Genomic DNA, 19351 nt, shown 5'->3' on the forward strand with positions numbered 1-19351 from the left:
TCACCATTTGTAATGCTACCCTGTGTGTTTGTGTGCCAGATTCTATGTGAACTGGTTCAAGAGAAAAGTTAGTAGAGGATTTGAGACTGAGAATAGTGGGTGGTGGACTCATATTTTCATTTAACGCCTGTGAGTGTCTCCTATGTGAGACACTATGTGACAGGTACTGTGGTAGGCTTTGGGGATTCCAAGAAGAAGGAGAGAGACGAGGGCCATGGCTTCTAGGAACTTCAAGTCTAGTGCAGAAAGGGAGCAAATAGACCAAGAAATAAAGATATACACAAATAAATTTTGTTTTCTGGAAAATGCTATGAAGGAAAAACACAGATGAACAGATTTGGCATGGGTAGCACAGGTCTCTCTTGGGAGGTTTTGTTTGACTAGCATGATGTGATTTTTCAGGGAGGAGAAGCAGAAGATTTTGTGTGTGTATGTGTGTGTGTGTGTGTGTGTATGTGTGTGTGAATAAAGCACCTCATGAGATCAGCAAAGGAGGTCAGCAGGGATGGGAGGGTCTGAGCAGGGCATGGAGTAGCAAGAGATAAGTTGGAGAAGTGGGCAGAGCCAGAGCATGCACAGCCTTGAAGCCCTGGACAGGAATTTAGATTTCATTCCAAGAGCAGTGGGAAATGGTTGATGGATTTTAAGCATGGGTGTGACACAATCTGTTTTATGACTTTAAAAAAATCGTTTGGCATATATGCTAGGTAGATAATAAATATTTGTATAGCAACAACAAAGTTTACATGTCGTGTTAAAGGGAAAAAGCTCCAAGACTGAATGTACAAGCTTATAAGTACATGTAGTTTAAGAAATTGTCCATATAGGAAGAAGGACTGACCACAGACACAAAAAACATTAATAATGGGACACTGGCCATGGTTGGAACAGTTTGCTACTGAGATAGAACAGTGTTCATTCTTTTATTACTTCTTAGTAATTTTCCATTAAAAAATAATCTGTCGTCATAGCCAGCCTTTCTGGTTGATACCACTTCATTATTTAGCAAGTGATTTTTTTCCCTTCTTGGGCCTACTTTCTCAAAAAACACTTCAGAATTTCATCTAAGTTCCTCAGTGACACAATGTTATCACCCCACTACACAGATGAGGAAACTAAGGCTTAGAAGGCCCAAGCAGTTTCTCCAGAGCCACATAAGGGAGGGTAGAGCCAGAATCCCCAATGAGTCCAATACACTGAGTCCAGCCCGACGACAGCTCCAGGGCTCTGACCAGTGCACCTCACTGCCTGTTCTTAAAGGGCTCTCTTTCCTTCCCACTTGCCAGGGTCATAAGCTGGCAGCTCACAGGCTGATTGTGGCCCCCAGGAAAGTTTGATTGGACCCATCCTATGTTTGGAGGCCCCAGGGAGAGGGGCAATTTCAAATTAGTTTCCACCATTTAAAACTAAGAAATTTCCCGTAAAAATCCAGATTTTCTGCTTCTTTAGAAAAAAGAATGAAGGGCCCTGGCAGTCCCAGGCCCACATTTCCATGTGGAAGGAGAAGGCTGGCGCTGAGCAGGGGCTGCCCTCTCTGGAAGGGGCTGGCATTCTTCATTTCACAGAGGTCTCCACCCAGGCTGCTTCACTGGTTTTCCTTTCCAACCCTCCCCCTCCAGGCATTCAAATTTGAGACCCAGGCTTTGGGAACTTATTCAAGGAATCCATCATTACTTTTCCTATAACAAATGCTTAAGGCAATGGAAAGACTTTCCAGATGGCAAATTTTTTGGTCAAAGGCTCTTAACGATTCCATGCCCATATGCTTGTATTATTTCACACCTCTGCGTCTTGCTCATGTTTTTCCTTTTGCCTGGCAAACAGAATAATTTCTTCCTTTACCTGAAGAACATACTAATTACTCAAGACTCAGCCTTCACCCACTTCAGGAAGCTCTTCTTAACTCTCCTTCCAGTGTTAATTAGGGTCCTGTCTTCTGCTTTGCTTATGCTCATCTTCTGCTGATCACCACCCTGGAAAACATTATACCATAAGGCACCTTATTTATCTTGTACCTAGCATATAAGGCACTATTTAGCCTCTAACGTTAATAATTCAGTAAATAGTTTGATAGATGGACAAATAGATGAACTTAGTAAATCATCTATGATGCCATTTTTGATTGCTAGGTGTGTCTGTCCAAGTTAAAGGTCCACTGCACGCCCAGCCTAAGTGAATTTCTCTTCCCCATGTGGCAAAGGTTTGGAGCATTACCACTCCTTTCCACCCAAGACACCCCCGCCCCCTTGTCTGCAGTCCCATTACCTGAGTCACAGCTTATTTTGTGAATGGAGTGAAAAAGGGCCCTGGGTTGCAGCAGAGACACTCCCCTAGGCCTCTCCAGGTCTTTGTATTTCTTAGTGCATACCCATTTTTACAGATGCTCCCTTCACCTCCCCCTCCCACCCAGGAGAATCTAAGACTCATCTACTAAGTCAAAAAGCCTCTCTTTGGAATGTTTATGGGGGGCTGTCTATGTTGGGACTAGATTCCCACAGCCTTTGAGCACGGAGGCCGGTACTGTTGGCTGCCATTGGGCATCTGTTGTGGATTTCCTTCCCCGGTTGGTCTGCTCATAAACTGGGCTCATAACTAAACACAGAGTGTTGAGGCTAACGTCCTGCGTTCATCTACCTGGAGCAGGAATCCTTTCCTTATCCTTCTTATATTTGCATATTTGATTTATGCCAAATATGTAAGGTATTTCTTTAGTTTTATAGCCCAACAAAATAATTTTAAAATGCAGACTAGGAAAAACGTGATACTCCTGATACCTAGTAACATTTAATAATGCCAGCTTTTATTATGAGACCTTTTTTCTTTGTATTTTACTTTATAGGTTATGGTCAGTATTGACGTATATTCTTTTATTTGATCTATGACATGGCCCTTTGAGATAAATTTTACCATGTTCCACATTTTAAGCTTCAAAGAGATGAAATGACTTGTCTATAGAGTTGAGGACTGGGTCTTAATGAAGTTCCTTTTGGCCCTGTTTTGTTTTGTTTTTCTGTGACACCATGTTGCTTCTTCATTTGGTTTGTTCGATTCTTAGCACTATGATTTTCTGAGTGAATTCTTGTCTACAGGAGGCAGACCTATGAGAGCCATGCTAAAGACCTGCCTGGCTAGCTTGCTGCCAGCCTTTATGACTGCTGTTCAGGGCCATCAGCCCCTTCTAGGAGTTTTTAGTGTTAGCAGAGAGGTGAGAGAAAGATTGATATATTTGTTTGGCTTGATGCCTGTGTGGTGTGATTGGATGAAAAAAGAAAAATGAACAGAATTCTTTTTTCACAGTGGCTTAAATAGAGGTCACACTTCTATCTTCAGAAAAGACACTAAAAAGAACAAGACATTTAATGTGTATCATGATATAATAACTTGTTAACATGTGGACTATCACCTTAGAAATCTGGGTCAATAGAAACCAGGGTCAACAGATTTTGATTTGGGCAAAGGGGGCAGCAATACAGGAGTTGAAAAAAGATATTAAACAGGGCACTCTTCTGCAGGGGTAGAATTTGTTTCTCTGCACATTTAGGTTGCTTTAGTTTTTATTTATTCCCCCTGTTGTCTTCAGAGTGAAAATAATTTATACTATTGTAAGAATATATTCATTTATTCAGTGAAACAAACTTTTGTTGAGTAACTACCACATACAAAGCACTATACCTGCAATGGAAAGACGAGGGATCTAAGCTTACCCTTTGTATTATAGAACTCCCACATCTACGACAAGAGCAAGAGGCTGCAAAAGCCATTTTTTCCTCCAGAGATATTTTTTCAAATTTCAAACATAAAGAAAAGTGGTAAGCATTCTGCAACGAACTCCCAGAACCACCATCTAGATTCTACCATTACCCTTTATCTGGACCTCTCTGCCTCCATCAGTACATCTGGAGATTTTAGAGTAAGTTGGACATCATTACACCTGTAAAAGCAGTTTGGAATCTTAAAAGCCTTTTACCTTTGTGAGATATTTAATCAGTTGTAATTAAGATGTTAACCCTGTTTGTTAGCTCTCTACAACCCTGACCAACACCTACACTAGACTTTATTCACTGTCCACTGTACACTTTTTATATCTTTTTTAATTCCTATGAAAGTCAGGCAAGGAGGATGCCACCACTTTCTTTGCTGATGAAGAAACTGAGGATGGAGGGGATTAAGTATATTACTATTTGTAGCTGCTAATTCTCCTAATGCTGGAACACAATCATGAGTTTTCCCAAATAATTTCGGAGTTGTTTTTTTTTTTTTTTTTTTTGTATGTGGTATTGAAGATCTAACCCAGGGCCTTGTCCATGATAAGTGCATGCCCTGCCCCAAGTCTAGATTTTATGACTGTAAGTAATAAATTTAAATAGAAATTATAGAGGATAGCTGGTCAAATTCTAGCCTTCATCAAGCAAGATGCCTGTGTCCACAGATGAGACCGCTAGGTAGAGAGAGTGAGTTATCATTATTTAAGTTTCAAATCCCAGAGAATGTATCTGTCCATCCTTAATTTTTAAGATAAATATATGAACTCATAATAAAAGTTATCCAGTTTCTAAAATTTAGATGTCCAAAGTTTGATTCACAGTTAAAGAATCGTATTTGAGATTGTGCTTCACAAATTTTAACCCCAAACTTTTGTTTATACCCCAGTACCTTGTAGTCACCTCTTAAAAAGATATATTCTTCCTTTAATTTGCATTCCTTTAAATATGTATATAACTAAACTAGTTATTTTTTAGCCTCCTCTGAACCCAATAGCTCTGGAAGTACTTCTGAGCCAAGTCCTCACTCAAAGTGTATCCCTGTGTGTTGAGCTTTGACCGCTGTGCTGGTTGCGTGATATAGTGACAGCAGGATTTCTGTAAAGGCTGATGGGTGTCTGAAGCCTCCCTGCATGGAGAGGCTATGGATTAGGTGAGATCTGTGAATGACTTTAGTATTGAGAGAGACTACGATCTCAGCTCTATGGCCCTGTCAGTGGCCATACCCACATCCTTTCAGAATGCTTGGTGTGGCCTCTAGGCCTTGTAGTCTCAAACAGCAGTGTCTTTGGACTTAAAACTGCAGAGGGACTATTCAGAGGGAATTAAGGAGCTGCCTAAGTGGCTCTGCCTTGCCTGGACTCTGCTTCTCATTATGGCTTTGCTCCTGTCTGAACTGTGTCCCCGCCCCACCCAGTAATGCCACATGTGTAGAATCTGGGATATTACCCAAGTAAAGTAAAACAAGCAATTAGGAAATAAGAGCTTTCTTTCTTTTTACCAATTAATTATTCATAATTGTATTGATAATAAGGACTTTACTTTTTCTATCATTATTTTTACTCTCGTTACTTGACCACTGATTTGTGAAAAGTTTTGATCATGGACTAGCACCAGCCCATGTTTTTGACCTTTGGGAACAGCTGGTGCATATGACCCCTGAAGTTCTTCTACACCGCTGGCATTGTGTGAAGCTCAGAGATGTGGAGAGAGTCAGACAAGAGAAAAGCCTCCTGCAGTTGTCTTGGCATATGGCCATGTGGTCTGGCCTTGGCCAGGGGTCAGCGGCAAGCCAATGGACCTGAGAAGGAGAGTGAATCACTGTGCAAGTATTTATCAGGCACCTCCCACGTCCTGGGAAGCAGCAGCTGGACAGTGGAGTGGGAGATTGGGTTTGGAGTTCAAGTGCACAGTTCCCTTCACTATAGTCCCTCATTTCCTCTTTGTGAAAGGGAGTCAATGGCAGTATTATGTATCAGAAGGTATATGGTAAATTGTAGAAAGCTGATAGGAGTGATGCATTTGATGATAATGATGACAACTGACAAAGTTGATTTTTAGAAAGAAAATTCATGAGCTGTATTTTTCATATAATTATCTGTTGATGCAGTTAAGAAATCCAACAGTGAAGGAAAATAGAACTCACCTAGTTCAAGGGGTAGGCACATTCTAAAATAATTTTGTTTAAACTTTATGGACAGCTTGGAGGGAATATATGGTGGGGGGGAGAGAAAGTGACTTTACTACCTTGACTATTTTATTCATTTGCAATTAAGCTTGTTAACACTATATAATGAAAATTTAGAAAGCAGTGTTATAGTTTTAGATTAGATTTAAATCTGAAATGTTCATTAATAAGGGTAAATGTGAATATTCCAGAAATCTCTTTAAGCCATCTGACCAGAGCAACTGTTTCTGAAAATTACCTTCATTTTAAAGATATTGTCATGCATTTGAATTAAATACAAGAATTTTTTTAAAAAGAATTCCCTATTTAAAAAACTATTTTTACTTAAAACTAAAATAATTTTTTTAAAAATTTTGTTTTCCAGAAACAATAATAAAGATGTATTAGTCAGCTTTTCATTACTGTAACATATGCCTGAGATTAAAAAAAAAACTCAAAAAGAGAAGTTAATCTTGGCTCAGTTTTGGAAGTTTTAGTCCATAGTAGCTGTCTCCATTGCTACTGGGGCTGGGGTGAGGCAGTAAGTACATCATGGTGAGGAGCATGGCAAATGTAATTGCTTACCTCATGGCAGCCAGGAAGGAGAGAGAGAGAGAGAGAGAGAGAGAGAGAGAGAGAGAGAGAGAGAGAGAGAAAGAAAGGAGCATGGTCCCAATATCCCCACTCAAGGGCACTCCCCCAGTGACCTATTAGGTCCCACTTTTTGAAGGTCACACAGGCCTTTGGATGATACTTCAAAACCATAGAAAATAGAAACAAGATATTTTGCAAAATGTGGACCTAAATAAGCTACTGTAAAAAAGGTAGACTTACTTTCAACCTCTTCAAAACAGAGGCTACTTTTTGTTCTTCAACCTTCAAAACAAGGTGAAGAACAACCAACATATTAGCAACCTTAAGAAGGGGGTTGTCAAAATGAAGCTTCACTGTTGAGCATGAACTCCTTAGAAGATTCCTGTTTGAGCAGGAGCAGGCAAGAGCAGGGTGAGTGAGGCTCACCTCGTGTAGCTAACAGAGGGGTAAGGCCAGGTTTCTACTCAAATCTAATTCAAGCTATGCTCTTTCTGCAGCTCTCAGAGCAAGGTTGGGGGAGAGAAGGAACCAGGGAGAAAGCAAATCCATCCTGAGATGCCCCAATCAAATGTTGTAGAACAGTTTCATTTGTACCTCAGCAGTACCTTGGATGGTACTGTCTTTACCAACCATCATTCTTAGGATAATGGCTGTAAGAATTGTGGTGCTCATCAGTTCCTGCCAGAGTTGTTCAAGGGCTCTCATTCATTCAGCAAATCTTTGTTGGAAATTTATTCCAGATAGTTGGTTAAATATTGGGAACATGGCAATAAACAACACAGAGCTGCTGTCCTCAGCTTCTCCTATTCTGGAATAGAGATGGGTGAAATCCCAGCAGTGTAAGTGGAGTGGAAATTTGAGTAACAAAGCCATGTTAGGATAGAGAGATCAGGAGGTGGTGACATGTTGGTTAGCAGGCCTTTGGCTGAATTGCAGTTAGGTCATGAACACGTGGGGTGGGTGGTCTATAAACGGGATCACCATGGGGCTGCCACTACAGTAAGGTGGGAGCTTAGAATGTGAGAAAGTAGCTCGGTAAGCCAGTCAAGTCCCTTTTATGTATTCAATACTGCTTATGATGGAATATTCTTGTGGGGCATTATGGATAGAGCTCCTTTACCTATCAGCCACAGACAAAAAGGCAGAAGCCATTTGCTGCACATTTTCTGACTTTCCTAGCTTGAGGACCTGAATTTGAAAACTTGGGAGATGAGCTCTCGGCACTTTCAATGCAGAGTCCTCCCTGGCAGACAGAGAGTCTCTCCTCATGCAGTCCCCTTGTGCCCCCAAGGATGAAGCAGTGGATTAACCACTCTTGTCTATGGGGGTGGGGCTGAGTGACCCTCCTCCTTTTGGGGGCGTGTGACTCAGAGACAGTGACATCAGCCATGACTTCATCCACCCAGAGGAAAGAGCATGCAGAAGGAGAGCCCGTCTGGTTGCTGCCCTCCCCTCCCAATGTTTTATCTTGTCTAGGACATTGTCATGGTGCTGCTATAGTGCTCCATGTTTTTTTTTTTAAACCAGCTTTTTCTGTCATTCTCTCTCACTTCCTTTTTCCATCTTGGTCATTTTATTCATTCTCATGTTTGACCTATTCTTTCCCTTCACCCCATCTTCCCTTTGCCTCTTTGTCCATCTTTCGCTTTTATCTTATCTTTATTCTTAGCCTCTTCTTTTAGTTTTTCTTGTTTCACTTTCTCTCCTACTCATCCTCCTTTTTACCCTTCATTTTCCATTTTTCCCTTCCTTTTTCTATGCTCTTTTGCTTTCTCTTTGTCAGAAATGTACATGGAAATGGATCTTCCTGCCTCCCCACTCTTCCCAGGATTCCTGCTATGTTGTTGCCATCCCATCCTCCCTAAAACACATTCACAAATCACCCTCTGCTCAAGAACTGATAGTGGATCCCATTCTTTTCTGACCTGAGCGTCTAACACAAATCCAGATTTGCCTCTGACATTTCAGCACAGTCTCTCAGGCCCACTCAAGATTCACGTCTGTAGTTATGCTGCCTCTAGCTCTTTTCCTCAGGCAGTTGCCCCACCTGATGGCCTCCATTCTCCTTCCTTGCTCTTTGCCTTCTCTGCTCATGCAGATCATATGCTTGCTCCTAAATAACTTCTTTCCTCTCCCTGATGCATGAGGAAGTGTATCTCCTTATGACCATGCAGAGATCTTAGTTTACAAGAATTTGAATTACTCTGTACTACTTTTATCTTTCTCTGTTGTGTTTCATATGTACAGATTCTTTGCTCTACTTAGCCAGTAAATAACTTGAAGATTGGGAACGGGATTTTATGAGTGTCCCCAGGCTTCCTATTTAATCTGCACAGTCTCCAGTTCTCCAAACTGACCGGTCCAGTGGCAGTTCTAGTGGAGTGGTTCAGGTCCAGCTACTCTGCACAGTGGAGCCTCTTCTCCAGAGCCACCCAGCGGGGATGCATAACTCAGCACTGATATTGCATAGCTGTGTGGCCTTGGGTAAGCCACTTAACTACTCTTTATTTCAATTTCCCCAACCTCTAATGGTTACTGATGACCATAACAGTACATGTGCCATAGGTTTGTTGAGAGATCCAATGAGCAAGTGTATGTCAACTGTTTAGAACAGCATCCAGCACATATTAAGTACTTCTTAAATGTTTGTTTTATTATTATTTGAATATTAGTTCCATCACACTTTTCCATCTTTGGAGGCTGACTCACCTTAGTTCAAACCTCAGTTCTTCTACCTACCACCAATTATGTTAGTCACCTAATGTCTGTGGGTCTCACTTTGTTCATTCACAGCAAAGTTGAACTCACAGGCTTATTGGTTGGATTCAGTTCACTGAGTTTTACATGTTCATGTGTCTATTCTGGCACATCTCCAGTAACTGTGAGTCTCCTCCATTGTCCATGCTCTTCTCAAAATTGTAAGTGGGCCTCGATCTCCCCTAGTAGGCTCTTGGCTCATTTTTAGGGAAAGAGGATAATTTATTCATCTGTATCCTTAGAGTTAATATCAAATAACTAATTCTCAAATGAAATATCTGTCAGCCCTGGTTTGTGGTCAGGTGTGTGCTAGTATGCTGGGGGATGATTAAATACAGAACTGTCTAGCTGTTCACAGAGCTCTGAGCACCTCGTACAAGGACTCTTGACAAAAGATACAAGATGTGTTCCTAGAAGTGATATTTTCTATGAGATTGGGTCATTATGGATCCTTCACAAGAAAGAAGTTATGAAGTTCTCATCTTATGTTACTGCTCATGTTATGAAGGAATTTCTCAGATGTCACCTTGTTCATTCCCAATAGGAAATGACTGCAACAGTTGCATAAATGAACAGGTTAGGATGTTCATACCTAAGTAAGCAAGTACCAAGGAAATGCCAATTGGGAAAGTAAAGAACACCCATCCTTTCTGGGTTGGGGATATGTAAAGATGTATAAAGTTTGCTTTGAAGGACATTTGAGGGAAGAAAAAAAAAGGGGGCATCCATGCGAGTTAGTTTGGAACTAAGAGTGGGTTGTCCTCAAATGTCCCAAAGCACTCCAATTTGATGGAACTCTTTTTCCGCTGCAGTCCCCCTCTCGGTTGGCACTTGGCAGCCATTCAGTGGTGCTGCACTGACCCAGGAGTCTATGCCAGGAAGTGAATGAATCCATTTTCCAATTAAAATGAAACTTCTCCAAAGGACCTGCTCACCCTGAGAGGAGAAATTTATCTTCCTGGCAGTTGGGCTTGGCTAGAATATGTCTTTGCTCCTGAAACAGACTGAGAAAAGCCATTAACTTGAATGAAAAAGGAGAAACTGGGACAGTTATTATTCACAAGCTCATTCATTTATCCATTCATTCCTTATTTTCATTTCCACAAACTCTTATTTAGTTTGTATATCTCTGCTCATTCATTCATTTATTCACTCATTCAGTTAACATTACTCATCATCTATATATCAGATATAATGCTTAGTCCTAGGAATAGAGGGATTTTAAAAACCACACTTCCCGCCTTAGAGGAGCTTTTAGTCTAATGAGAAGGTCAGGGATGTGAACAGATGATGGGAAGTGCAATGGTAGGCATATTCAGAGTATTGTAGGGTCACAGTACAGGGGCATCCAGCTCAGGGGAGCAGGGACAATTTCATGGAGTGGATAACATCATATTTGAGTCCTAAATGATGAGTATCTGACTCTTAAAGGGCCTGAAGAGGTGAGAACAATTAACTGTGAATTTAAATTGGAAGGATGATTAGATGTAAAGGATGAGAGAGAAGAGAAAGATTACTTCCTTGTTCACTAGACCAACAAACAGAAAATCAAGGAGAAGGAAGCCATTCAGGAGAAGAAAACAGGTTCTGCCTTGGACATGTTGAGTTGGAGGTGCAGGGGGACACCCAGGAAACATGTCTCAGGAGAGTTTGAATCAGAGTTTGAGATTTGGCATGGCATTCAACTTGCAGTTGTTGGAATCATGGGAGTAACCTTGAGATTCACCAGGAGCATGTGAACAGTGAGAGAGCATATGACTGAGGCTGAGATCCTGGGGAGCATCCACATCGAAAGATGAACTAAGAAAAGTAGCTCATGAAGGAGCCAGGAGAGTGGTGATGAGAAGGGCAGGAGGGAATCCTGGAGAAGGAGGTAGTAATGAAGATCTCTTCCCTTCTCCACTTGTCCACATGTCTGCTTTCTTTTGTTCCTATTCCAAGACCCTCTTAATCATTCCAGAACCTTCTTTGCATATTAGTACTCCCTCCCTCCCTCCCTCCTGTAGACAAGACCACCAGAAAAGAGTTGTCCTGTCTAGGTCACATGGAATCTCTCCTGCCTGCTTGGCACTTGTGTATTTTTCATGCTTTAGGGAGGCAGAGACCTGAACTAACCTTGGGCTGGACGTTAAGAGATAGAAAGTTTATTCTGACATTCTGCTTTCTGTCCTTGACCTTGGGACCATCATGGTCCCTTTCTGGGTGTTAGTATCCTAATCTGAAAAATGAGGTATATAATTTCTTTCCTTCCTTGCTTTAAGGAATTATACAGCTCAGATGAGATCATGCATGTCAAAGTGCTTTGAAAAATATGAAGCTCTGTAGCAGTGGTGAGTGAATCTTGTCATCTTATTTCATTTAATGTTCACAACATCCTTTGGGATAAGTGCTAGTAATATTGGCTTTGAGGAATCTGAGGTTTTGGGGTATTAATTTTCCTAAAGCCACACAGCTTTAGGAAATGATGAGGACAGCTCTCAGACTCAGACATGCTGGACTTTAATGTTCTTTGACTTCACATACTTATTTTCCTGGTACTTGAGGTGGTATCACTGTCCTGGACAAAGTCAGCTTTGCTGACTCTGATCAGTTGTCATGCAATTGGTAACATTTTCATGGTTGGGAATCAGCTCTAGTGTGGATGATGAGTTTATCTGTCAGTACAAGAGCAGGGCTTCGGGGAGGTAGGGAAAGGAATGCATTTAAATCCAGCTTTTGAAAATGAATTATATAATGAAATTATTTCATTTTACAAATAAATCATATGATGGCACAGTTAAGCAAACTCTTCTCTAATGGGAATAATCTGTCTCATCAGTTCAGATTTTTGTTTCCTGGGTATCTTTCTCTACAGTAGCATTGATATTTATTCTACTTGACCTTTAGGCTTTAGCTCAAATCTCCCCACCATGAAGCCTTTTCTAGCCATCAAGCCCTTTCTCTTCTCTGAACCCTGTGATTAGTCATTACAGGCAGATATATGACCACACAAAATATTATGATGAAGTTGAGGCTGACTCACTAAACCTTGGTATCAGGCTCATTACATTATTGTCATACGTCATACTTTTAATTAACTTTGCCTTTGTGCACATCTTTCTCCAATTCCATTGTAACTTGCTTTTGAAAAGGATTAGCTTTAATTTTTTTTGTACCTCCTGAAGTTTTGTGTGTTTTTTCCCCATGAGTTTTTCTTGTCTTTTGTCTTCTAGAAGTTTGTTATACTGAGGTAGATCAAGGTACATGAATATGTAATTCAGATACAGTGTGGAATGCAGGAGTGAGATGGTGGGGGTGGTCTCCCAGCAAGGGTGACTTCTGAGGATTAAGGATTTGAGTCCATGGCAGAAATTTGATAAGGGGAGAAGGTCAGAGAGTCAATCCAGGTAGAGACACCAGCCTAAACAGAGGCACAGAAATAAAGAATGTAATGTATTAGGAAAGTAAAAGAATGATGTGAGGACTAAATGGAGAGGCCATGAGAGAGGAAGTCATCATATGATAATGATAATGGCAACTTGAACCAAGGGGCTATGAGAATAGTTTAAAGAAAGAAATGGAATGGTAAGTCTTCAGTGTTAGAGAGATGCCTCCAGTAGCACCAACCTCAGTTGACCTGCCTGTGTACCCTTTCTAGTGTTTGGTCTTGGTCTCTGTGGACAGGAGTTTGAAATACACAGTTGTTTCATTCATTCTGGGGAGGTTCTCATAAGGGCTTATGATCCACTTCATTTTTTCAGCATCATTTTTCTTTTAAAAAAGATGTTGAGGATTAAGTTTCTTCCTGAAACTTCTTTCCTCAGTGGTCTGTCAGCCCTAATTTGGGATCTTGAACAGAGTAAGGGTAGTAAATTTTCATGGGTAGTTGTTCTGAAAAATATCATGAGCATTGGGAATGTGTAGATAGGATCAGTTATGAGTAGAGAGTGCAGGATCTCTATTCCTTCCATTTAATCACTGCACACCACAGGGAGCCAGAGAAAATCTTTTTGCAACTTAATTGTAAAGTACTTGGATGATCTTTCTTTACCTTGCCATCCCTAGTTTCTTATGTTGCTTCTAGACTCTCTGCCATCAGAGTGGCTTCCTTGTTTCCCTCACCAGTGTCCTCGGTGTCTAGAAGCAGTAGAAGCCTTACAGCTTCTGGGATGTTGCAGTGGGAGGCAAAAGGCAAAGGCTCTTCTTCTCTGCCCTGAGGCTGGCAGGGCAACTGATGGTTGGCCTTGAATCTGGGATATACCCTCTCTCCCCACACACAGCCCTGTGAGCCTCTTCCCAAGAAGGACTATGGTTTTATGAAGTAATAAATGATTTTGTTGCTTTCAAGCTGGGAGATTGCTTAGCTCAAAGGATTGTTGTTGGAATGTTGTAATGCTGAGTCCTATATCATTGCTGATCCTTTTTTTTTTTTCTTGAAAAACTAGTTGCTTGGTAACTGGAGGACAGAAAGACTTGACAGAACGACTTCAGCACAGAGGTCTCCTAGTTTGAATTGGAGTAAGCTATCACATAATGAGATGCAGCGAATGTTGGCAAGTGTGGAGGGTCAACTGTATGTTCTCTCTAACCCAAAGTGTTGTTAGGTACATACAAGTTCAGTGATTAGTTTAAGACTGAAATAGAAATTTCTGGAACTTTTGAGATTGTTTTAAAAAAAATTGTATTTGGAAGGGCTTTTGTTTGTTTGTTTGTTTTCTGCTGTAAAGAATGGCAGTAGCTTTCATTGTAACTTTTCCAGAAGGCCCAGACACAGCTCTGCTAGGGTTAGGAGCTTCAGGGTGGTCATTGTGGCATTGGGGAAAGAAAGACCACCAATATTAGAACAGGTACCTAACATTAGGGCTAAGGCCTTGGGGTCTGACCCGAAGTTTCTACATCCTTGGTAAGAGAGTATTATGTATCACCTGCACACCTCTGAATGGCCCTGAGAATCAAACGAGATGAGGCTGTGGGATCCCTGTTGCAAACTGTGGAGGAAACAAGAGGCCAGTCAAGGCATGATGCAGGCCCAATGGCTACTGGGACAGAATTGACTCAGTGAGGTTGGGGCCTGTGACTGGTATTGCACTGATTGGAAAGGAGGAAGAACAGAGAGATTTTCCCATAGAACCATAATAAAAAATCTCATCTCCAGGGGTCTTGGCCAATCTGGCAGTTGGGACTGGGGTTGCAAAGTCCTTGTGAATCATGCAACTCAATGAAGAACTGCATGGGACACTCACAGACAGTCATTTAGTATCTGGAAGAAAGGGATCAGGCTTCTGGACACTCTCTCTCACCCAAATTCTCCCTGCTTTTCTTTGCTGCCTAATCTCTAGACTTTGTTTTTGTAGAGAAAGCAGGGATTTTTCCTTCAGAGATCATGTGCATTCTTAAAGATACCTTGTACTTCCAACAATGTGTTCTTTCTGTTTCCTCATCCTATTGTAAGGTTTACTCAGGTCTCTGGCTTTGTCAGTGAAGCAGGTGTGGTCTCAGGAGGAAATGATGCTCCTGGATCCCTCACTCCTCCATTTCCAGAATGTCTCCTTTGGGCAAAAGTCCTAAAATTCTCTTAGAGACATTCTGTTTGGGTTTCATTGTTCACAGTGGCTGTCTGCTGGCTATGTTCCAGTGACCCAAAACAAGATCTAGCATAAGCACTTGTACTCTGAATTTGTGAAGATTTTTTTTGTTTGGCTCTGGCTAGAAGCATGCAGGTCAAGTTGTGGTTGTATGTAAAATTGAACAAACAGCACTGGGCACTTTTGTGTTGCTCTGAGGAGGTAACGCACGTGGGTCCCTTCATAAATGTTGCAGCACTGCTCAGAAGAGAGGGATTGGAAGGAGAAACTGAACAGTATGTCTTTCAATTCAGTAAATTGAGTACCTACTGTGTGTTGCCCTCTAGCAGATATTAGAATGTGTCTCATTTCGAACTTCAGGTTTGTTGCCTGTACATTCCCCCAAATGCCCTTGAGTTTATGATAAATTCCTTTCATTAGCCTCTTCTAGAGAGAATAATTGCAAACAGGACATAGAAAGTTGCCTGAGTGGTAGGAACCCTTTTCTTGACAGTGCTTCAGTTCCCTTTACCCTGTGTGTGTTTATGTGCATATGTGTGTGTGTGTGTGTGTGTGTGTGTGTGTGTGTTTTCTTTGTTTCTACATGCTTGGTAGATAGTGGCCACTTCACAGTTTCCAAGTTTTATCTTACATCCAGACCCCAGTTCCCCAATTCCATTCACAGGCAGGAGTTAAATGGCTCCACTGAATAGGCATTCTAAATTTCTGGGAGAAGAAATCTGATTGGTTCAGCCAGCTCCCATGTCTTTCCATAATCCAGTCAGGTTCTCAGAAATTAGAATGAGAACTGTGTGGTTTCCACTCAGCTTGGGGGATAGGGGAAGGAGAGGAGACCATCATCAAATATGGTGAACAAGACTGACAAGTCCTTGATATCACAGAGGTTACAGTCTTGGAGGAAAGAAAGACAATAAACAAATATGCAATGCTATGATAGCCAGACCTAACCTCACTTAGGAAGCCTGGGGGGGTGGGTTAAGCAAAGGAACAGGAGAAAATGGATCCTGGGAAGGAACAAAGTGACAGGTAATTGATGAATTTTCCAGGTGGAGTTGTCAGAGGAAAGAAAAAACCGAGTGGTAAGGAAAAATCGGACTATGTAGCAATGTGGAAAAAACAAACCTTTAAAAATTATTCAACAATGGCTTGATTATGTGGCTGTTCTCTTTGGCTTGGACTGCAAGTTCTATGAGGGCAAAGACATCTTTTTCATTGCCTTTGGAACCTCTTGACTCCTGGAGAATTTTACATTGCCTGGCATGTTCAGATTCACTGTAATGTAATGTCTTGGTGCAGTTTTCTCCCCAGATTTCAGCTGCTCATGTTAAAATATTACATGTTTGAAGCATGCTCTCTCACCCTTCACTAGGAAGATGAATTGCATATTCTCATAGAGTGTTTTTTCTCTCTCCAGGTTGTCAAAGTGGGATAAAGGGAAATTATGCTCATTTTTGGAAGGATCAATAATTGCCATTTTTCTTTCCTATAAAGTACTGTTTTTATGTCACACTGTGCACCCCGAGCCCTCAAACAGATGTTTTAACAGACATCTTGTTGGCTGTATTTTTGTTTTGAAAATTCTGAAACATTACCGAAAGAGGAGAGGGCTAGGGAAAAAAAGAACCCATAATTGATTCTAATATATATTTAATTTGGCAGAACTTGAGAGAGACTTGCTGGGATAAGGCGGGACATTTCTTTGATCTCCCAGACTTCTTATCATGGAAGGCAACAGGTGTCACAGCACGGTATGTTAATTACAATTTGGATTCTATTTGCACTCTTCCATTCTTGGGTGTCTGTGTATATATATTGCTTTCTTAACTCTCTTTGACTGGACATTCTGTTTGTACATCTGCATGCGATTTTGAATACTTGAAACATCTTGAGTCTATCTTCCACCTCCACTACACATGCCCAGATACTATTCCAATTCCTGTGAGGCCAGAAATGTGAGTATCCAAGGTGAAGACCATTCCTTAAAATGGACACATTTGGAGGAAACATGAAAAATCTGGAGTAAATGGTGCCTTTTGGCCCAAAGGCACCTTTTACATGGCAACTAAAAATTAGGGCAGGAGTTGTTTTTCAAGGAAGTTGATTTTAAGTTGATGAATGTGATATGAATTTATTTTGGTTTTGTATAAATGTGCTGGAATCTGTATAAATACCACTGTATTTATACCACTGTAGAGGTATGTGTGTTGGAATCAGCCACTATTTTTCAGTAAGTTATGAATGTTAAAAATAAAGTATGTGCTACATGCAGGAGACTTTTACAGAATACTTATTGCATATGAAATTGTGGCTGATATAATTAAGAGTGGGAATGTGCCTGGATATGTGCAGAAGATGGACAGGAAATCTCTTCATATATGGCCAGTTTGTTAACCATCTTAACCTCAGTTAGGGGGCTGCATAAGGGTGAGAGGTTTTCTCAAATTGAGAAGGATTTTGAATCTGGATTGAACAAATCTGTGAGTCAGAGGATCCATTCCCAGAGGAAGAGATAAACCTGTATAAAGTAGAGAGCAGGTGTTGTATCTTAAATTCTGTGCCTTCAGAGCAGCATGTCCTCCCCATTTTTTATTATATAAACTCAGGAGAAGCCGGGAACAGCAGTACCATTCCCCCTGTGCTCCTCCTGTCTATCCCATGGTACAGGGTTTGGCTTTTTCTTGTGGTGAGTTGATAAGAGTGTGATAGATCAGCAGCCCTACTTCCAGAAGGAGATAGTGGTGAAGGCCTTTGATGAGCACATCATTCTTCATGTGGCGCCCACCAGCACCTCCCTTCAGCAGAGCAATCATCTGCCAAAGGTCTTAGAGAGGAGAGCATCCATATGCACATGAAGACAGCCTCAGCCAACCTCAGGTACTCACCCCTGTAGTGGTCTGAACTTTGCCCTGGAGGGTGTAATTAGTCACCATTATAGTTTTCACCACTGGGGAGGAGGCATGGGTGAAGACCTCATCTTGGGCATTCCTCTTGTGTGACATTGTCTAAGTTATTAAAATAATTTTTGGAGGCTTTTTTTCTACTTTTGTGCATCAGTGAAGGAAATGTTCTGATTTTAGCAAAATAGACCTGTTAGTTAAAATATGCTAGTAGTTGTGTGTTTGTAGGTCATTGGCTTCAAGGTTTATAGGACTCAAAAATAAAACCAGAGATGGAGAAAGACCTGGTTTTCCTTTTCTTTGGGTCTTGTTTAATCCAGCACTTTTATTTCCCCTTGGTTCTTTCTGATGGCTCCGGATACTGTAAACAACTGTTTCCTCGTGTCTGATGCCATATTCAGACCTCAAGGAGGGGGCTTTTTGAAGCTAGTCCCAGCTCACATAGATTTAAATCAAATAATAAGTATGGAGGTCATATGGTGACTTGTATCCTTAATAGCTGTGTGCTCTTGGGCATGTGTCTTTGTTGAGTCTCACACTACTTATCTGCAAAATGGAGATCATGGTACCTACCTAAAGGCTGGTTGGGACTATCCTGTTCAAGCAATTTTCCAAACTAGCTTGATTCTAAGAATCACTTGAATAATTTTTTCAACACAGATTCCTAGGAGTTGCAGTTTTCTGCTTCCTGAAATCTCTATGGGACACACCTGGGAACTTGTATGTTTAACAAGTGCCCAGGTGGCTATATGGTCAGGTATATTTGGACAACAATAAATAGAATATACTTGAAAGTCTTATGATTCTGAGATGGTCTATACTTGTGAGAGACTTGCAGTGTTTTAAAGGCCTAATATAGTGAATTTAAAATTGAAGGGCTTCTTGTTGACATCAGAACATACTTGTGATCTTCCATCTCTGTCTGTGACACTCTCAGATCTTAAGGAAGCAAAAAAGTTTAATGCTCAGAAATGATTTATTGGCCATTCAGTCATCCATGCCATTTTTTTTTCTATTGGCTACATTGCTCATGACTCATTCTGTTTTCATTAGTACAAATTAACAATCCCCACTCCCCCCACCCTGCCCCATACTTGTGGGCAAGTTCAGACCTCCCTTTCAGTCGTTCTCTGCAGAGCAGAGCCTGCAGACTTTGGGCACCCAGCACTCAATTCCTTCTGCATAGGTGGCTGCCTTCTTCCCTGGCCCTCTTACATCTTAAGTTTGTCTTCTGTCTTTTCTTTGTTTACTCCAATGTCTCAATTCATTTTGCCTTCTTCATTTCATCCTGCATGATCCAGGTGAAAGGAGGAACTTCTCTGAGCTTGATTGCAAATGTAGATAATAATAGTGAGTTCATGAGGTTATTGTATGGATTGAAATAATAGAAAAACTTCAAACATGGTATTGAGAAAAGTGTTTAAGGAATTAGCTCCTTTTTTACTTCCCTTTCTCTATCACATTCGGCAGGGAGTATTTACATTAAGTTGCTGGCATAAAGGAAAGAAAAATCCTTGTGGTCCGACTAACCTGGATTCAGTCTCTCCATGTAGTATCTGCAAGAACCTAGAGCAAATAGTCTTCCTCCCTCAGCATCGTTTCCTTTTCTGT

At 41.1% G+C, this 19351-nt stretch overlaps 1 protein-coding gene across 15 annotated transcripts in view; it reads left to right on the plus strand.

The window, feature by feature from the left end:
- The window catches only part of Fggy (FGGY carbohydrate kinase domain containing), a 409490-nt gene that overhangs the window by 44319 nt on the left and 345820 nt on the right, over window positions 1-19351 (plus strand). For 14 of the 15 annotated variants that reach the window (XR_011708838.1, XR_011708841.1, XR_011708845.1 and 11 more), the window contains one exon: window positions 16503-16591. The exons of the other annotated variant lie outside the window; for it this stretch is intronic. Coding sequence is in view for 2 of the 14 variants with exons in the window: in XM_027945053.2 (XP_027800854.2) it covers window positions 16503-16591 (89 nt within the window). In the remaining 12 variants the exon portion in view is untranslated. The remainder of the gene's footprint in view (window positions 1-16502; window positions 16592-19351) is intronic. 15 annotated transcript variants of the gene reach the window in all.

Source organism: Marmota flaviventris, chromosome 10 (genome assembly GCF_047511675.1).
Source record: "Marmota flaviventris isolate mMarFla1 chromosome 10, mMarFla1.hap1, whole genome shotgun sequence".
Lineage (NCBI taxonomy): Eukaryota > Metazoa > Chordata > Mammalia > Rodentia > Sciuridae > Marmota > Marmota flaviventris.